The sequence below is a fragment of the Neltuma alba genome, unplaced genomic scaffold (genome assembly GCF_004799145.2).
Source record: "Neltuma alba isolate B1F8T4 unplaced genomic scaffold, ASM479914v2 tig00010970_pilon, whole genome shotgun sequence".
Taxonomy (NCBI): Eukaryota; Viridiplantae; Streptophyta; class Magnoliopsida; order Fabales; family Fabaceae; genus Neltuma; species Neltuma alba.
Window position 1 is genome coordinate 213,059 of NW_021635733.1, and position 18,400 is coordinate 231,458.

Consider the following 18,400-nt stretch of genomic DNA (forward strand, 5'->3'; position numbering starts at 1 on the left):
AACTATAAGGACTTGTAGATTAGTTAACTCCTTGTAACAAATATTTGATCCCCGTCCCTACTTGATTGTCCTATGCGGCCGAAATAGCACTCATTGGTGCTGGGCCCCTCTCTGTCCCATCCCATGTGTTTCTTCTGTACCTCCGCGGCCCTTTTCCTCCCGGCTTCCGCTCCTCCCCGCTCACTTCCTTTCTTTTCTGTTGTCTCTCAATCCCAAATTAATTTTACATCATATATGTTTTATAAGAAAAACGATATAAAGCCGAAATAAATTTTATGCACTTTTTCTGCGCTTGTTTTCCAAACTCTATGATCATACATTGGTAAGAGATTCGATTTTGTTATAGACATAAGTCACGTTGGAAATATAAATTAATGCCTTGATGGTCTCAATTAATTATATAAAAAACTTGGATAAATTCGAACCGAAAATTCAGTTAAGAAAAGATGGTTCAACTAGTTCCAATTGATCAAATTTTTCTAACATTTTTTTCTTAATTTGTATAATGTGTGATCAATTATGATTTATGTACACCTATACCAACTAAAAGTATCAGGAAAGGAAGACTAATAAACAAATTAAACAACCTGTAAAATAAGGGAATGTGGGCTCTTATTTGCCCCTTTTATTTTTAGTGAGAGGCCATACAGTAATTATAAGAGTTGGTATCATCTTTTAATTTCTGCGTTTTGATTTTGATCCCTCAAATCAATGGTTTTGGTTCCTCAAACACATTAGTCCAAAAACAAAAAATCTTTAGACGAATAAAAATAAAATCAAATTTTATCGTAATTACTACTTTCAATCCTTAATATAATACCTAGTTGACCTATTTGAGGAGATTAAGAAAATTAGTTAAGTTAGTTATTTATAATAAATAAGTATTGTCTTTCCAAGAATACCCTCGCTAATAATTTATATTAGCTAAAACTGCTATTGATGAAATATTTAGTATATGCAATCACTATAAGGACTATTTTGAAAAATAAATAAATAAATATAAAAGACAGAGTAGATCGGTGTCTTATATCTAGGATCAAATTAGAAATAAATCCAGCTCTTGTATTAAGAATTAGAGGTAGTATCATGTATAAGAATGACAAATCAAAGCTAATTAGAACCATCTCGTACTCTAAAATGAAATCACTAAAGAATATATACACAATTCACGAGTTTGAACCTGTGACCTCGTGTCTTCTCAGGCAGATTTACATGCTATTACAACATTATCTACCTTATAAGTAGGAGTTGTTAATGGTTGGATTATGGTTGGATTAAGGAAGTTATAAGGATGATGGGGGTTGATGGTTAATGGAGGTGGTGAGGGGAATGGGATGTGAGGCTGTGTTTGTTGCAACTACTCAGTCTCAAGAGTTTGAAAGCCCACACTTCCCAACAACTCCTAAAACAACCCCTCACTCACATCCAGACATGCACACACCAACCTTCTTTCCCACACTGGTTCTAATAATTCTTCACGTTCACTTACAAACCAAACCCCACTTCTTCATTCTTCTCCATCACTTTGCTCACGTAATTATGACTTGGACCATGCAAATCTAATTTGAATACTTTCACTTTAAAATTTTTAATTTTTAATTTTTAATTTGTACTTTTAAGCTGCTGCTGAAAAATCACTTTCGTCTTAGATTATCTACTACCTCCGATCCTTAATATAAGACCCTATTTGACTTTTATTTTGATCCTAAATATAATATTCTAATCTAATTTGTCTATTATATTTATATATTTTTTTTCAAAATAGTTCTTCTAATAATAATAGTTCTAGTCAATACACTTGATTAGTAAGGATATTTTAGGAAAGACAACACCTATTTAGGACAAATAACTAACTCAATTTATTTCTTTAATCTCCTCAAATTAGTTAATTGGTTTTTATAATTAGAACCGGAGGTAGTATATCTTATGATTAAAACATATTAATTCTGATTTATTGCCCAATTTTAATATCCACAATTCCAGATGGATCAAATCATTCAAACTTTGACAAACTTATCCTTTCAAATCATTCAAACTTGACAAAGTTTTTATATTTATATTTTTTTCAAGCTTTTTCACTATTGTTATTTTCCAGCGATCAGCATATCCTGCTCATTTACTCGTTTCTCTTCTTTTTTTCCCCTAATATTTGAAGCTCTGAAATTAAGCCCTTATTTCGTTTTTAGATTTTATCACGAGTCTCTCGAATTTTGCATGACAAATATTTGATTGGCAATTAAATCTACATTCATTTATCATAAACAACGTTTTTGGCCAGCAGAACTTGACGCATTTCTCCGTAAACGTATCTATAATTTTATTTTACACATATATTGTTCCATATTCATATCAGCAAATTTTTATTTAGTCTTGGTCAACTGTGCTTTATATATTGACCAAAAATATTTCATCTGTTTTTTTAATGCCGGCAACTTTAATTTGCTTGATAAAATCGGTTCCCTCGTCACAAAGACAAGACAAACAATCAGTAATTTTTTCCTGCCCACAATGAAACAATCATCAATTACTCTTAAATATTACTCCTTCGATTCTTAATATAAAACTCATTTACCTAATTTGATTAGATTAAGAAAGTTAGGTAAGTTAGTTAATTATAAGAGAAATGACATATTTTTTCTAAAATACCATAATCATCTTTCTTAATACTCTATTTCCATCTTCTACTTGGTTATAGTCGAGGAGTATCCATAGAGGTAATTTAGAAAAATTGATAAATATAAGAAATGAGTCTTATATTTAGGAACAAAACCAACTCAAGAATTGGTCCTATATTAAGAACCAGAGAATATTATATTAATTTTATCGTCCATCCTAGTTCTTAAACAGTAATCGAAGCTCACTTTTTGGGGGGGGGGAAGAAGGGGAAAAAAAGAAATTCATTTTTTCAATGTATATTTTCTCTTAATTAGTACTTTCAAGGAAGAGTTATCATTGGAATTGTAAAGTATGATATTATCCAACAAGATAAATCTCTTTTTGGCATTTAGTCCCAATTTGGATTCTCTGGAAGAATCCAGATCCCGCAATGGAATTAGAGTGGCCAAAGGAAAGTTACGATTGTTTGGATTAATTTTTTAAAAATAATTTTATGATATATGTAAAAAATGCTTTTTAAAGTTATTTTGAAAAATGCCTCATTCACAAACACTTAAAATGTGTTTTGACACAAGTGGATACAAAACTCTCGTCACATACTTATTCTATACTGTAAAATTGCTTGTAAGCATCGAATCCAAATACCAATGGAGCCCGTAAAAATATGTCTTAATTAGTTCCATGGCAACTTCATTATTGTCTCACACGTTATCTTGCTGATAAAAACATATAAAAAAGGCATTTATGTATTTATACACATTTAATGTAGAAAGTGACGTGCCCATAAGATTAGGTAATATAAACATATAATAGTATTTCAAAATGAGCAATTGAACACAGATATATAAATATGAAATAGCAACAAGACTTATTGTTGATAAGTCATAATTAATAGTCCAATCTATCTTATTCATAAATCACAGTAGTACTGAATGAGATAATTTATTGAACTGTTTATAGTACAAGAAATATTTTTTCTCATTACGTATAAATATTCTTCCATTGAAAATAATTCTATTCGAGACATTCTCATACACTAAAAGGGTGTTTGACAACCTCCAAACTAAGGTTTCAGAAGCACTTTTCCGCAAAACGAGGTAAATTCCTCCACATATTTACTTCGTAAATCGTAAAAGCACTTTTAAAACCATGGTTTGGTTTCTATCCAAACACTCCCTAAATGTGAGTAAAAATTTGAATTTTGTTTTGTCATAGAGACTAGTTCTATTCACTAAACCTAACACGTTAATATACAAGAAATATTTTCATGGAAAAAAAACAAAAGAAATATTTAAGGGATGAGCTGTTTATTGCACATTTCTTAGTGGTAACTTTTTTATCAAACATTTCATAAACAGAAGGTTATTGCGAGATCCTCTAACCCCAAATCCAAATCACAATTATCTCCGTACATCTCATTACATATCTGGTTAATTGTTTTCCATTTCAAATTGATTCATTTTTCCTAAATTTACCCCTATTAATTAATGTTTGTTTCAGTTTTACTTATTTTTCTCTTGCTCGTTACTTTATAAAATAAACATTTAATATTTTTAGAAAATAAATAAGAAGGAAAGAGGATGGCCAAGAAAAAATAGGAAGGAGAGAGACACACTGAATTTGGTTAGACAAAACTAAATACTAGAGTTGATATGCCTTAAGATAGAAAGGAGAGAAGTTCAACCAGTGCATTCGTAATGTGTTCCCCCCCCCCCCCCCCGGCATTTTGTGACGTGTTTCGGATTATTATGACCACCCCAGCTTAATCCGGTAGGATAGGATATTTAGGGTAAAATTATTCCCTATCTTAATTTTTTTGCCTGTCATATCTTAATTATTTTTAAATGATAATCCTGTCTTAATATAAGAGTTATTTAACTAATTTAAATATATTAAAAAAATTAGTTAAATTAATTACTTGTAATGAATATGAGTTGGTTTTTTTAAAATATTATTTGTAATCATGGCTACCCTTTGATAAAAATCTCTTGGCATGTGTAATTAATAAAAGTACTTTAGAATGAATCATAAATTTGAAGGTACAAAGTGAATAGAGATATTATATTTAGAATAAAATTTAATTTATAATTAACTGTTACATTAAGCAAAAAAGGCAGTATAAGATATATAACTTTCCAAACTTTGATGGCAAAAAAAAAAAAAACCCTAAACTTTAAACTTTGGACAACAAAATAAAAGAAGTTAATGGTAGAGAAATCATTTCCATAAACATAAGTGTTTGATAAGTGTTTGAAAGTACAATACTTACATTTGAATCTTCATATTCTAACTGTTCCATTCTCCAATCATGATCATGTGTATTAGTTTTTTAAATATAATAATTTAATTATAAATTTATACAAATAAAATAGCATATGTGACTATGTTTAATTAAAAAACTTAACAAATGATTATAAAATTTGACATATTAGAATAGTTGAAACTTGAGGCCATTCTTAACTTTCGTGAAGGGAAAAAGGAGGTAGGGCCCGTTTGCAAAATGTGGTGTCGCCACGTGGCAGCCTTAACTGGTTGGCACGTTTGACTCTGAAACACACCGTTGCACAGGTGATCATACACGTGTCTCACCTACTCGTCATTACACGTGTCAATGCAATGCCATGGTGCCAAATCCTTCTTTATTACTTGTCACCAATCCTCCAGCCAAGGCAAAAACGGCCCCACAACTTCTCCATAATTATTTTATCGCCCACGGCCCCCGGGCCCCGACCCTGAGCATCTTATTTGCTTGTTTACCATAGGCATAAAAATAAAAAAATAAATATAAATAGTGAATTCCAATGCCAAAGGAAAACAACAGGAATTCCTCTCTGGTTTCTCTTGTCAAGACAGTGTGGTTCAAGCTTCTTCATTTTCCATCGCTCCCTTCTTTTTCCCGTCGCCCATATATTCCTTCATTCCCGGCAAAACTAAGCACTTTCACTCAATACTCCCTTCGCTTCCAATCATTCTAATCCTACGTTTGATCCCTTTTTCTTCGTTCCAAGTTTCTCAAATTTCTGGGTTTTTTTTTATAAAAAAATTTCCGTCTCATCTGATCACTTACGCGGTCCTGGATTTGTTTAGAGGCGGATTGGGCGTTATTTGCTGCGTTTGGTTATTGAGAAACTGCCCAACTACCTAAGAAAGTTAGAGTAATAATCTGCGTAATTCTTATTGATTCTCTATAGTTCTCTGGGCTGAGAAAGCTATTTTAGGAGTTCAGGGGCCAGACAAATCCAATTTCCACTGATTTATCTGAGCTTTTGTTTGTCAGTCATTGGAAGATTTTGTTTGGGAAATCTGAGTGTGGAAGGGGAAAAACAAGAAGAGGACGAAGAGGAAGAATTTGGCTTTTCTTATCATCTGATACTTCCTTTCATCCTATCCTCGGCAAATAAACGGAGGAGAAGCTACCCATAGGCTCGAAAAATGCTTGGGACCGCCCTGCAGTTTGGGGGTGTTCGCGGTGAGGATCGGTTTTACATTCCGGTCAAGGCAAGGAAGAGCCAGAATCAGCGTAAACAAGCACAGAAAGCCAAGAGCGGGGAAACTGGGTCTGCTGATTCAACTCCAAAGGCCAAAGATGTTGCTTCCGAGAATAAGAATTCCAATGAGCATTCATATTCGTCGACAAAACCTTCTTCTTGTCCGTCTGTAATGCCTGCTTGTAATATTGATAGATTTCTGGAGTCTACAAGGCCATTGGTCCCAGCTCAGTACTTTTCTAAGGTCGATCTAATTATTTCTTTTATTGGTTGTTTTGGAATTGGGAGGCAGTTGTGAAAATGAGTTATATATTTAGTTTTGATCTTAAATTTTTTGACTTAAAGTTACAACCTACAGCATTCACGGGACTTGTCCGATGATCAATGTATGCACTGCAGATGGAATATTAATTATCAGAAATAGTAGACTAGCTTAGGATAGAATTATCACTACTTTCACCCTCTTACTTTCAACTGCTTGATTATTGGCAGCTGCAAAATTTTATATCCCGAATTCATGATATCACCATATGAATTTTGACTCGTGTTTCTTCTTTTTGAGGGTGTAGACAACAATGAGAGGCTGGAAGACTTGTGATGTTGAGTATCAGTCTTACTTCACCCTTAATGATCTCTGGGAATCGTTTAGGGAGTGGAGTGTATATGGGGCAGGAGTCCCTTTGGTTCTTGGTCAAAGTGAATCTGTTGTTCAATATTACGTTCCTTACTTGTCGGGTATCCAACTATACAGTCAATCTGCTGAGAAGTCATATGCAAAGTCAAGGTATTCCAATATCCTATGTAGAATCTTTTATATAATATTTACATAAATTTAAGCAGATATTACTCCCTTTTTCTGTCTCTCCATGATTTGTTTGTTAATGCGATAATTTAGCTGTTAGTGATATGCTAGGTTATGCTAGTTGATAGTGCGGGTTAAAAGTGAAAGGAAAAATGAATTTCTTTCCTACCTATAGAGGAACTGAGGAAGTGAAAGAGTTCAAAATGTTTCCCGCCTTCAAGTGAACTCCGGGAACCTTCTTATAATAGGAAGTGAGATTTGTTTTTGTTATCCACGGAAGTGTGGCTAGCCTTCCATTGCTAGAGCAAAAAGTAAAATAACATACTCCTCCGTGTGTATAAGGGTCTTATATTTATAAGGGTCTTATAGTTAGGACTGAAGGATTACATGATAATAGTGTTTCATGCTGACATCCATGTCCTTTGCACATATAATTCCTTGGTTGTGGTAAAACAAATGTATACATACTCAAATTTGTAAAATTTACTTCTCTTTCATTTGACCTTTTTAATTCTCGGACAAAATTTGAGCCTTCCTTCTTCAGCATATGATTCATGTTTAACATGTCAATCTATTGATTGCCGCTTTCACCTTATATGCATGGTCACTGATTCTTGAATGTGTATTCGTTATGTCTCCGCGCGCACACACACTCATGTATATTTCTATTAACTCTGTATATTCATTTTTTCAACTTATGAGCAATCGTCGAGTCACCTTTTTAGTGTACACTGTTTAGTATGTGAATGTCTTTCTGCTTGTAGGAAGATCTAATTTTCTCATTCGATTAGGTATGTTGGGGAAGATAGTGATGGTGATTCTTATAGGGATTCAAGTAGTGAGGGAAGCAGTGACTTTGAAATAGGAAAGAGAACTGAACCATCTGCGGCACAGAGAAGTTATCAACATCTTACAGGTGATGTCTCTTTACGCATGAGTGGGCTGTCTGTACGTGATAAACACAATGCAATGCAAGAAGGATTTTCTAGCGATGACAGTGAAACAGGGACTCTAGATCTTCCTGTTTTTGAGTATTTTGAGAAAGACCCTCCTTATAGCCGTGAACCATTGGCTGACAAGGTCAGTACTGAGCTTAATATGTTATTTTTTTGCACTTGATATTGGCATAGCATCTTACACGAATAATATTTGGACAGATAATAGATCTTTCACGCCATTATCCTGGCCTCAAGTCACTGAGAAGCTGTGATTTATTGCCTTCCAGTTGGATGTCTGTGGCGTGGTAGGACTAACTTGAAGTAATGTTTTGATGATATATATATATATATATATTTTGTGTTGATTGACGCTCTCTAATGTTATTTTCTAGGTATCCTATCTACCGAATACCCACGGGTCCAACTTTAAAAGATCTGGATGCTTGCTTTCTGACATACCATACACTTCATACACCCTTGACAGGTAATCATTGATTATTGGCCTATTTTGGCATGTATGGAATTCTAGGCCTTGCTGATAGAGATTTAGCCCTACTTTTGGGTCATCATTTATAAAGATTTAACCACTTAATTCGAAATCTTTTATTGGTTTATGCCCTTTGGGATAAGAGGGAGGGAGAGAAACCTTCTCCCATTTATGTCAAAATATGCCAAGATCAGTTTGAGAAGATCTCGGTTTTTGAAGTTTTTTTAAGTTATGCAAATTCTTACCACTGACAAATGTTATAACTATTCATCTGTCCACTGACACTTAGACTAATTATTACGGTTAGTGTTTCATCTTATTTTAAGTTTTGATTCTTCCTTTTTCCGATTTTCATTTCACCCTTGTTTTTATAATCTGAAGTCCCTTGGTATGAGTTGGCCACTCTAGCAATCTAGGATCTGAACTTACAACCAAAAAAAAAAAGAAGGAGAAAGTGATGCTAATAATACCTAGGTCAAAAGGTTGATTGACGTCATGACTGCTGTATGCAGAAACAACTATCTTTTTTTCCTTTTAGATTGTCAATTTTAATTTTATATGGCATGCAATATCAATTAATTTACTTCATAAATAAATTATTCATTAAATTTTGCAGGAAGTGGACCTACTCAGGCTCAGACTCCAACGTTGGTTTTTCCGAATGACATGGATGGAGAACCAAAGATTTCCTTACCCACATTTGCAATGGCCTCATACAAGTTAAAGGGATCTATTTGGATGCAAAATGGCCTTAGTGAGAGTCAACTAGCAAATTCCCTCTTGCATGCTGCAGATAAGTGGTTGAGACTGCTGCATGTGAACCACCCAGATTATCAGTTCTTCATATCACACAGTACATATCACAGGTGACCAATGAGATGACATGTTGATCCACCCTCTTGGCTAAAACTATTTGCCTTGAATTTCTATGCTGGTTCCCAGTGCTAAGTTGTTAAAAGTTGTTCATCTATTGAAGATTGTGACAGCGTAGGGAGTACATAAATGTGGGTTCATGTTACGTGCATAATCAGCAAAAAAGATGGAGAAGATAATTTCAAGTGAAGGAAATGAAGATCACTAAGACGAAAACTGAAAAAGAATCAGAGTTGTTGTATATGAGCTGGCCCTTGTCAGATGTGATGATCGTATGGAAGATATGGGGGCTTAAGCTAAGACTGTCCAAGCTTTTTCTGTTTATTAGTGGTTGGGATGCCTTTAATTTTTAAGACTTGAACGTGTTGATATGGTTATATTTTGATCGTAAGAGAAAAAAGGGCAAGGGCAGAGTTGCGAGAATTGGCTGTATTGCATTTGCAAGGACCAGTTTTGGCTCCATATGAGATGAGCAGTTGCTGTATTGAGAGAAAAAGGGAGGGTAATCGCGGTATTGTACAATGTTTACCCACTTTAAGATCAGTGTTGTATGTTTAAATAAGTGCCTCACTTAAGGAGAAAGAACATTATGCAAGAGCATGTTTAGTTCTGCTGATCGAGCCAGTGGCAACAGAAGGCTTGTTGCTGGTGTCCAACTTAGTTGAGTTGATCATCTGATGCTTTGGAAATCGATGACATATATATTCCTGCGGAAGGCTTAATTTTTGTGTGTGCCATGCATCTGGTGTTTGTGATAGATATTACAGATATGTTTTGTGGAGAACTGTAGAACATGAATTCTGGTGAGATCATTAATCATCACTACGCTGTTATTTCTTAGACTGGGGGTCTGTCACTATGCCGTTATCTGGCTAGCCCTCATGATTTGTATGACTTGTATACTATCATCCTTGTGATTATAAATTATGTAGATGAGGTTCTTTGCCTGGCGAGCTACATGATTGAAACAATACAATGTTCCAATCCTTTGCAAGAAGATTTTTTATTTGTTCCGTTGAATTTTCTCCTTCCGTGACGTGTAAGAGTCATTATGCTTGGCTCAAAAAAAAAAGAGTCATTATCCGAGTTTTTGAGCCATGAATTATAAACGGGAATTTATCAAAATGCCATGATGGGAAGTATTTACCAAGACACTACAAAAACTTGTCGTTATCCTCAGGCCAACCCGCATGACCCATGAATGTATTCCGTGCGAATTCCACTAGCCTTCCTGGGGCACGCCCCTCGGCGATCATTCTCAGTGTCTCGGCCTCATCGCCAAGTGCAAAATGCTTATCTTTCGTCCAACGAATATTGGATCTTTTCACCAATATGTAAAAGGCCCAACCATCCTTTTTGTTTTTTTTTGGGGGCTAAATTAGAGGTATTTTTTTATTTGAGGTATTGTCGGACACTAAATGTAAACATATTTTTCAGAGGTAATCTGAATCTTGATTCGTCATGTTATGAAAAATTAAGCAACATTTGTCTCAAAATATTTGTCAATTCAGAGCTTTTGTTTGCTTTAATCCAAAATGATCATCACTTTTGAATTTTAACAAGCATTAATTACTTTTCTACAATTTTGTCCTTCGATTATCAAAAAATGCTGTAGCTCAAATAATCGAAGTTCATCAAATACACTCGCTTTCTTCATTAATTGGGGGTGGGGGTGTTATAGTCAAAATAACATCAAATTTCACTACAATCTGCTTAGTGATGACTGTTCTTGAGCTATGGGCTTAACTTTGAATAACAAACGTTCGAAGCAACAATAATTTTTTTATTAACAAGGAAAGGTGTTCGCCCCACAAATCACCAATGATATCAACAGGGGGTTTCGCCAGTGGTACAAGTGTAAGAAATGCAAGTTTTTACAATCTTGGGGAAGGTTTACGATAATCATAAATTATGTCTCCATGCTATAAGCAAATTTAATTAACTTAATGAAATTAAATTATAAGTATCTAGTTACAATTTTATATAAATTAACGAAATTATACCCAATAAAATTTATTAGTTAGAGTGGTTTGGTTGATTAGTCAGAAAGTTTTATAATTAATTATAAATATTAGGTAAAAAAGCTAAAACTTAAATATAACATCAATCAAGTCCTTTTCCCCCTTTACAAATCTGATTAAGACATTTTTCTTTTTTTAAAAAAAGAAGGAATTTAAATATTTGATTTCGCACATAGCTGAACCTCCTTCTGTTTGGTTTACTCAGAGGAGACACCTGGTCAAATTTTCAGTGTGATAGTAAATAATACAAATGACTATTGACAATTAAAATACTAATTTAGTACGATTTTTAATTTAAATTATTCATTTTATCAACTCATTTGTGTCATTTTCCACTAAATAAAAAAAAACAAAATCAAACACGTCAGAATGAAATAAAAAAGCACTACGAAAACTCGGAAATGTAACCTATGCCCCAACCAATCAGCAGCGTCTTCCTTTTTCCGCTTTTTGTCTTCTTTTGCCTACGGAAAACGTTATTTTTAAAAGAAAGAACAAATCAAAAGCCGTTAGATTTTCAAACGGGCCCCACTTCTTCCTTCTTTGCTGGCAATTAACGCACAGAAACGTTCATAAATAATGGTAGTAGTATGAAATTTATGGATTAATTAAATATGACAGGAAATTGCGAGAAAGAGATAAACTAGCCGTTAGGGGTCCCCCAATTCAAATGAGGAGTGGTCGCAGAAAGACTCAATTGGCCTTTTCGCTTATCTCATAAAGACCGATTACGCTTCAAACTCTCAAGAGAACCCAAATCGATCTGAAAATTTTCCTATCCCTCCTCCTCCTTCCGTCTTCTCTCTCAGATCCAGGCCCCGGTCGGAAGCTACGCTTGATTTCTTCTGGCCCTGCTTGACGATATTACTCAGGTTTTTTTTGCAGACTCATTAAGTATAGGTGAGTAGCAGCTTCTGTTTCCTAAATTTTCTGCATTTCGTTTTGCTTTTCTTAATGTGATTTGGGGCTGAGTATGGTAAAATTTCTTCCCTTGATGCAATATTATTGACTTTCCTTCTTATGTACTTGGGTTTTCTGGTTTTGTTTGATGATAAGATAGACGGAACATTATCATAAAAATCTTTCCATTTTGGAGTTTTATGTCTGGTGAAATTTTCTTCTTTTAATTATATGTTTAAGATTTACGGGATTCGGGTTTAGATTCCGTAATCATTGGACCTATTTACCGTTGATTACTGATGATCGATATAAATGATTTGCCTTAGGAATCTCTGATTTAATTTTAGATGGTATGGTCTGAACCCTGAGCCGAAAAAAGAAAAACAGAAACATGGGATGGGATCTATGCGTTAATTTGATATGGATGAGGTGAAGGGTTGGGATCTAATGCATTTAAAATTGTCATTTTTTTGCTGATCGCGAAAGAATCCAAGTGTTGAACATTACTAAGAATGCTGGTTAAGCATATGCCAGGGAGGCCATTACAGAAGAGACTAACACGAAACATTATATAATTATCAATATTGTACAAGATATATGCAGAATCTATTACTATAATTAATTATCTAGCATTCTCATTTCCATTTTGTGTAATTTTGTGAGTTTGATAAATGTTTTTCTGGCCTTGCCATTTTACGGCAGAAAATGACTATCCGGACACCTGGAACACCAGCTTCAAAAATAGATAGGACACCAGCATCGACCCCTGGAGGGCCACGAGCTAAGGAGGAGAAGATTGTGGTGACAGTAAGGGTAAGGCCTTTAAACAAAAAGGAGCAACTGGCTAGAGATCAAGTGGCATGGGATTGCATTGATGATCATACAATCGTGCATAAACCAGCAGCACATGAACGTGTAGCTCAACCGGCCTCGTTTACTTTTGGTACCGCAGACACATTTCTACTCAAAGGGTTTTCTTGCTTTTTACCAGTTTGCTGTTCCTTTGATCTCTTCTAAACTCATTTTAAAACATTCTAATAGTTGATTGTTGATGTGGCGTTTTCTTCTTGTAGATAAGGTTTTTGGTCCTCCTTGTTTGACTGAAACTGTGTACGAGGAAGGAGTAAAGAATGTTGCATTGTCTGCCTTGATGGGCATTAATGGTATAACTCATATTGATAATCATATATTGTTGATTGTTGACTTACTGTGTTTCTGCACTATATAATTGATGTAAGTTTATGGCAGCAACTATTTTTGCTTATGGACAAACTAGCAGTGGAAAGACATACACAATGAGGGGAATAACAGAGAAGGCTGTCAATGATATTTATAATCATATAATGAACGTAAGTTTTAAGTTGTCACATGGAAAACTGTGCTTTGTTAAATTCTTACTAATCTTTTTGATCATGTCTAATCCTTTCAATGGCATGATTGCAGACCCCAGAGAGAGATTTTACCATAAAAATATCAGGACTAGAAATATACAATGAGAACGTTAGGGACCTGTTAAATTCAGAATCTGGTCGCAACCTGAAGCTGCTAGATGATCCTGAGGTAATCTTTCTGAAGCTATTTCAGATTTTGTTAAAGTTGAGGAATTTTTGTCCATGGAGTTGAAATATTATGTCCTAATTACTTTCATGTAGAAAGGTACCGTGGTTGAGAAGTTGGTGGAAGAAACGGCAAATGATGACAAGCATTTGAGACACCTGATCTCAATCTGTGAAGGTAGCAAATTCTTTCCCTGCACTTTGGTTGGACCGGTTTTTCTCACAAAAACAGTGTTTTGATTGCATTCAACGACTTTTTTATGTCCAGCTCAGAGGCAGGTTGGTGAAACTGCTCTCAATGATACTAGCTCTCGATCCCACCAAATAATAAGGCTGGTCAGTTTTAGCACTGTAAACACATGTTGTTACGCATAGAAGAGGTTCGTCATTTGTTTCAATTACCTCATTGCTTAAAACACCTTTTCTTTTTGGTTTATTGCAGACAATTCAGAGTACATTGCGTGAAAATTCAGACTGTGTGAAATCTTTTGTTGCGACCCTGGTAAATCAATCACTTTAAAATTTCTTAGGTAAGATTAGTTCCTTAATAACAATTACTGACCCGTGTTAATGGTTGTAGAACTTTGTTGATCTGGCTGGAAGTGAAAGGGCTGCCCAGACACATGCAGATGGCACTAGGCTCAGAGAAGGTTGCCATATTAACCTTAGCTTGATGACTCTTACAACTGTCATCAGAAAGCTCAGGTCAGAATCTATAATATTTACTTTTATGAAATGTTGTTGGATGTTCATAATGGTCTATGATCGTTTTGCAGTCTGTAGGATTCTTTTATTTGCTAGAAGTATCCAGTCATAGATCTATAATTCAGATGCATCTTTCAACCGCTTCAATTGGCTACAAAGCATTAAGTAAATATAATGCACAAAAAATAATATTACTAAAAGTATCTATTCATTACTTGTATGTTTCTACTATTTTTTTAACATGGTGTTCTAGTAATTCAAATGGGAGGTCTTGGAAATTGTTTAAAAAATAGGATTGGTTGTTGAGTATTGCCGTAAATTTCATTGAAATACTTGCTCACGGTAATGTTCAAGCTTTAGACCAGATCAAAGACTGTATTGAGGTTCGTTTTGTTGTTTACTGAGTTGAGGTTTAACATTCTGCTGGGATTTATTTGAGACACACTCTTCTGACAGATTGCTTTGAAATACTATGCAGTGTTGGAAAAAGAAGTGGTCACATACCTTATAGAGATTCAAAGCTCACGCGCATATTGCAACATTCCCTTGGGGGGAACGCACGCACTGCTATCATATGTACTTTGAGTCCGGCACTAAGTCATGTAGAACAATCGCGAAACACTCTTTTCTTTGCTACCCGAGCAAAGGAAGTAACAAATAATGCTCAAGTGAACATGGTAACTACTAATTTATAGCTTTCTTTACTTTTTATCTCTATTTAACATTTAAAATTCCAAACTTTTGAATGACAATTTTTATCAAATGATTTGCATAGGTTGTTTCGGAGAAGCAGCTTGTTAAACGTTTGCAAAAGGAAGTAGCTAGACTCGAGGCAGAGTTGCGCACTCCGGATCCATCTAACGAAAAGGATTGGAAAATTCAACAGGTAAATTGGAAAACAGTGTTAATTAGCACGAACAATAAGTATTATGCCACCTTACTGAATGTTGCTAGCTAATTATGTCTAGATGGAGAAGGAAATCGAAGACCTGAAACGCCAAAGGGACCATGCACAATCTCAGGTGGATGAGTTACGAAAAAAACTCCAAGAAGATCAGCAGGTCTCTTTCTCCACCTTCACATTCTTCTCTCTTGACTCATTTCAACTCCATTAATTTTATTGCCGGATTCATCTCAGCTGCCTTTGATTTTATTGCCTTTTTACACTGCAGGTCTCAGGCCCACTTGAATCACCCCATCTCTCGGTCAAAAAGTGTCTCTCATTCACTGGTGCATTATCAGTGCCAGGTGGTGGTGATAGAGCAAGGAACACAGCATTAAGGCAGTCCATGAGGCAATCTTCTACTGCCCCTTTTGCCCTCATGCATGAAATCCGCAAACTTGAGCACCTCCAAGAGCAATTAGGTGAAGAAGCTAATCGAGCTTTGGAAGTATTACAAAAGGAAGTGGCATGTCACAGACTAGGTAATCAAGATGCAGCTGAGACTATTGCAAAGCTGCAGGCAGAAATAAGGGAAATGCAGTCAGCCAAGCCAATGTCTAAGGATGTTGAAGTTGGAAGCATGGTTGCTATTGATAAAAGTGTTAGTGCGAACCTCAAGGAAGAGATTACTAGACTTCATTCACAGGGCAGCACCATTGCAAATCTTGAGCAGCAGCTTGAGAATGTTCAAAGGTCTATAGACAAGTTGGTGATGTCTCTCCCCAGCAACCATCAGCAGTTAAATGACGAAGCACACTTAAAGAACAAAAAAGAACACAAAAGGAAAAAGTTGATTCCTTTGGCTTCAAGTAATGCGGCCAATCGACAAAACTTCTTACGGTCTCCCTGCTCACCATTATCAACTACTCAACAGGTTTTGGAATCTGATATTGAAAACAAGGCTCCTGAGAATGATGATAATGTTACTAGTGAGATTCTGCCAGAGTCCGAAAAGGAGACTCCATCAAAGAGTGAAGACGGGGAGATGTTTCATCAAAGGAAAATAATTCGGGTTATCGACGCTCCAGTTCAGTTAACATGAAGAAAATGCAGAAAATGTTTCAGAATGCTGCAGAAGAGAATGTAAGAAGTATAAGAGCGTATGTAACAGAATTGAAAGAACGTGTGGCCAAACTGCAATATCAAAAGCAATTACTCGTTTGTCAGGTATACTGTTTCTTTATGCCGTTCATATATCCCTTGAAATCTTCTTACATTGATGTTGTAAGCTTCCTCATTTAAGATTAGAGGTTTACTCATGTCCTCTCATTCCTTTGCATATGTAGGTGCTTGAGCTTGAAGCAAATGAAGCAAATGGCCACGATATCGAAAATGAAGAGAACTTCTGTGAATCAGAAGAACCACAAGTTTCATGGCAAGTACTATTTAAAGAGCAACGGCAGCAGATCATTGACTTATGGGACCTATGTTATGTCTCCATAATTCATAGGACGCAGTTTTACTTATTATTCAAGGGAGACCCAGCTGATCAAATATACCTGGAAGTGGAACTAAGGCGGTTGACTTGGTTGCAACAGCACCTTGCACAACTTGGCGATGCGAGCCCAGCTCACTTTGGGGATGAGCCTACCATCTCTCTGTCATCAAGGTTTGTTCTTCCCTCTCTGTGTGTGTTGAACAACAAATTTTTTATGAAGAAGAATTTTTATTTACTAGAAAGTTTGTGTAATCTACAGTATTAGGGCCTTGAGACGAGAAAGAGAATTTCTTGCCAAGAGATTGACCTCACGCTTGACAGCAGAGGAGAGGGATGCGTTATATATTAAATGGGATGTCCCTCTTGATGGGAAGCAAAGGAAGATACAATTTGTTAACAAGCTCTGGACTAATCCCCAGGATCCCAAGCATATACATGAGAGTGCTCAAATAGTTGCAAAGCTTGTAGGTTTCTGTGAAGGAGGCAACATGTCAAAGGAGATGTTTGAGCTGAATTTTGTGCTGCCATCTGATAAGAGGCCATGGCTCATGGGCTGGAATAATATAACAAACCTTCTTAACTTGTAGGAATCGTGTCTGTTAAGTTCCATTAAATGCTTGTACATGAAAAAGAATTTCTGCCTTTTATATTTATGTATAATTTTATTCAGCTTAATTCAAAATGATTGTTTTGAACAATTGTTTTCCTTAATAAACTAATCCATTCCATTTGGATTCCAATCTAATATTATATTCTCTTTTTTTTAAATAGATAGATGTTGAATACCTTTTCATTTTATGGCAACCTCTGACTTTATATCTATTCAGCTTGAAGGTCATGCTTTTTGTTTATACGGATTCGTAAGTGAACTAAATGAAGTGCTTTAAACTGTATTTGGCGATGAAATTCACAGCACCTTTAATTGCAAAACATTTTAGATACACAAAGCATTGCGGTTACTTTGGAGAAATCCAGTTAAATGCCAATTCATCAAGACTTGCAAACTTCAAATGAGTGGTTGAAATTAACAATCTTCATAGACAAGATGAAATCCAATGTGCAAGATTCTTATTGAATCCTCCACACAGAGGAAGACTTAGTGGCCTTTATGGGTTTTAGCTATATGCAAAAAGAAAAAGAAGTTACTCAGATCATGCCTTTATTGTATTGGCTGGAAACCTCTTCATTAATGTTTTTAAGCAGTTATTATGTTGAGCATTTCTACAAATAGGAACCACGAATTTTAGCCAAGCAGCTGCATTTGCGCAAGATGAATTCTATAAGCATCAACCCGTGAACCTGAGCTTTTTCGTATGCATTGAAAAAATTATGATGAACACATAAAACCAATGGTCAAGCTGGCAAGATAAGTATTAAAGGCGGCAGCTTCTTAATTCTTTATATCTTGATCTTAAGTAATCTTGTACATATTCTTGAGAAATTGAAGCTTCATTCTAGGATCCTATGGTCCAAAAAAAAAAAATCTAGGATACCCTTTAGCTAATAATATCTCTCTTTCTTGTATTGGTATTGTTACTAGTTCAGTCTTTCACAGAAACTATTGTTTTAACAGTTGCCTCATCTTGCAAAAAGAACACATCCCTGTTGGCTCTTGACGTCTGGCTAAAATCAT

At 35.3% G+C, this 18,400-nt stretch overlaps 2 protein-coding genes across 3 annotated transcripts; both read left to right on the top strand.

Annotated features, from left to right (window-relative positions):
- The first annotated feature begins 5,444 nt into the window (after nt 1-5,444).
- Nucleotides 5,445-10,203, top strand: LOC114760348 (uncharacterized). Of its 2 annotated transcripts, none has more exons than XM_028949611.1 (8): nt 5,445-5,771; nt 5,894-6,348; nt 6,674-6,888; nt 7,698-7,986; nt 8,064-8,149; nt 8,237-8,328; nt 8,948-9,197; nt 9,308-10,203. In XM_028949611.1, exons 2-8 carry the CDS (start codon nt 6,049-6,051, stop codon nt 9,312-9,314), a joined length of 1,239 nt encoding a protein of 412 aa, XP_028805444.1. In that variant the 5' UTR covers nt 5,445-5,771; nt 5,894-6,048; the 3' UTR covers nt 9,315-10,203. The 2 variants fall into 2 exon arrangements, with proteins under 2 accessions (XP_028805444.1, XP_028805445.1); XM_028949612.1 differs by having other exon boundaries at nt 5,445-5,765.
- Nucleotides 10,204-11,953: 1,750 nt separating this feature from the next.
- On the top strand, nt 11,954-17,508 carry LOC114760294 (kinesin-like protein NACK1). Its single transcript, XM_028949550.1, is given in 16 exon segments — nt 11,954-12,125; nt 12,828-13,068; nt 13,199-13,288; nt 13,374-13,474; nt 13,569-13,685; nt 13,778-13,859; nt 13,950-14,017; nt 14,124-14,183; nt 14,262-14,386; nt 14,865-15,063; nt 15,162-15,272; nt 15,355-15,447; nt 15,559-16,312; nt 16,315-16,496; nt 16,616-16,938; nt 17,027-17,508. Coding segments are annotated over 15 exon segments (2,871 nt in total). The 5' UTR covers nt 11,954-12,125; nt 12,828-12,830; the 3' UTR covers nt 17,355-17,508.
- Nucleotides 17,509-18,400: the final 892 nt, after the last annotated feature.

Coding starts and splice junctions, on each gene's coding strand:
- LOC114760348 (XM_028949611.1), top strand. CDS start 6,049: ATGCTTGGGACCGCCCTGCAGTTTGGGGGTGTTCGCGGTGAGGATCGG. Junction 6,349..6,673: donor CAGCTCAGTACTTTTCTAAG/GTCGATCTAATT, acceptor TTGAGGGTGTAG/ACAACAATGAGAGGCTGGAA. Junction 7,987..8,063: donor GTGAACCATTGGCTGACAAG/GTCAGTACTGAG, acceptor ATATTTGGACAG/ATAATAGATCTTTCACGCCA.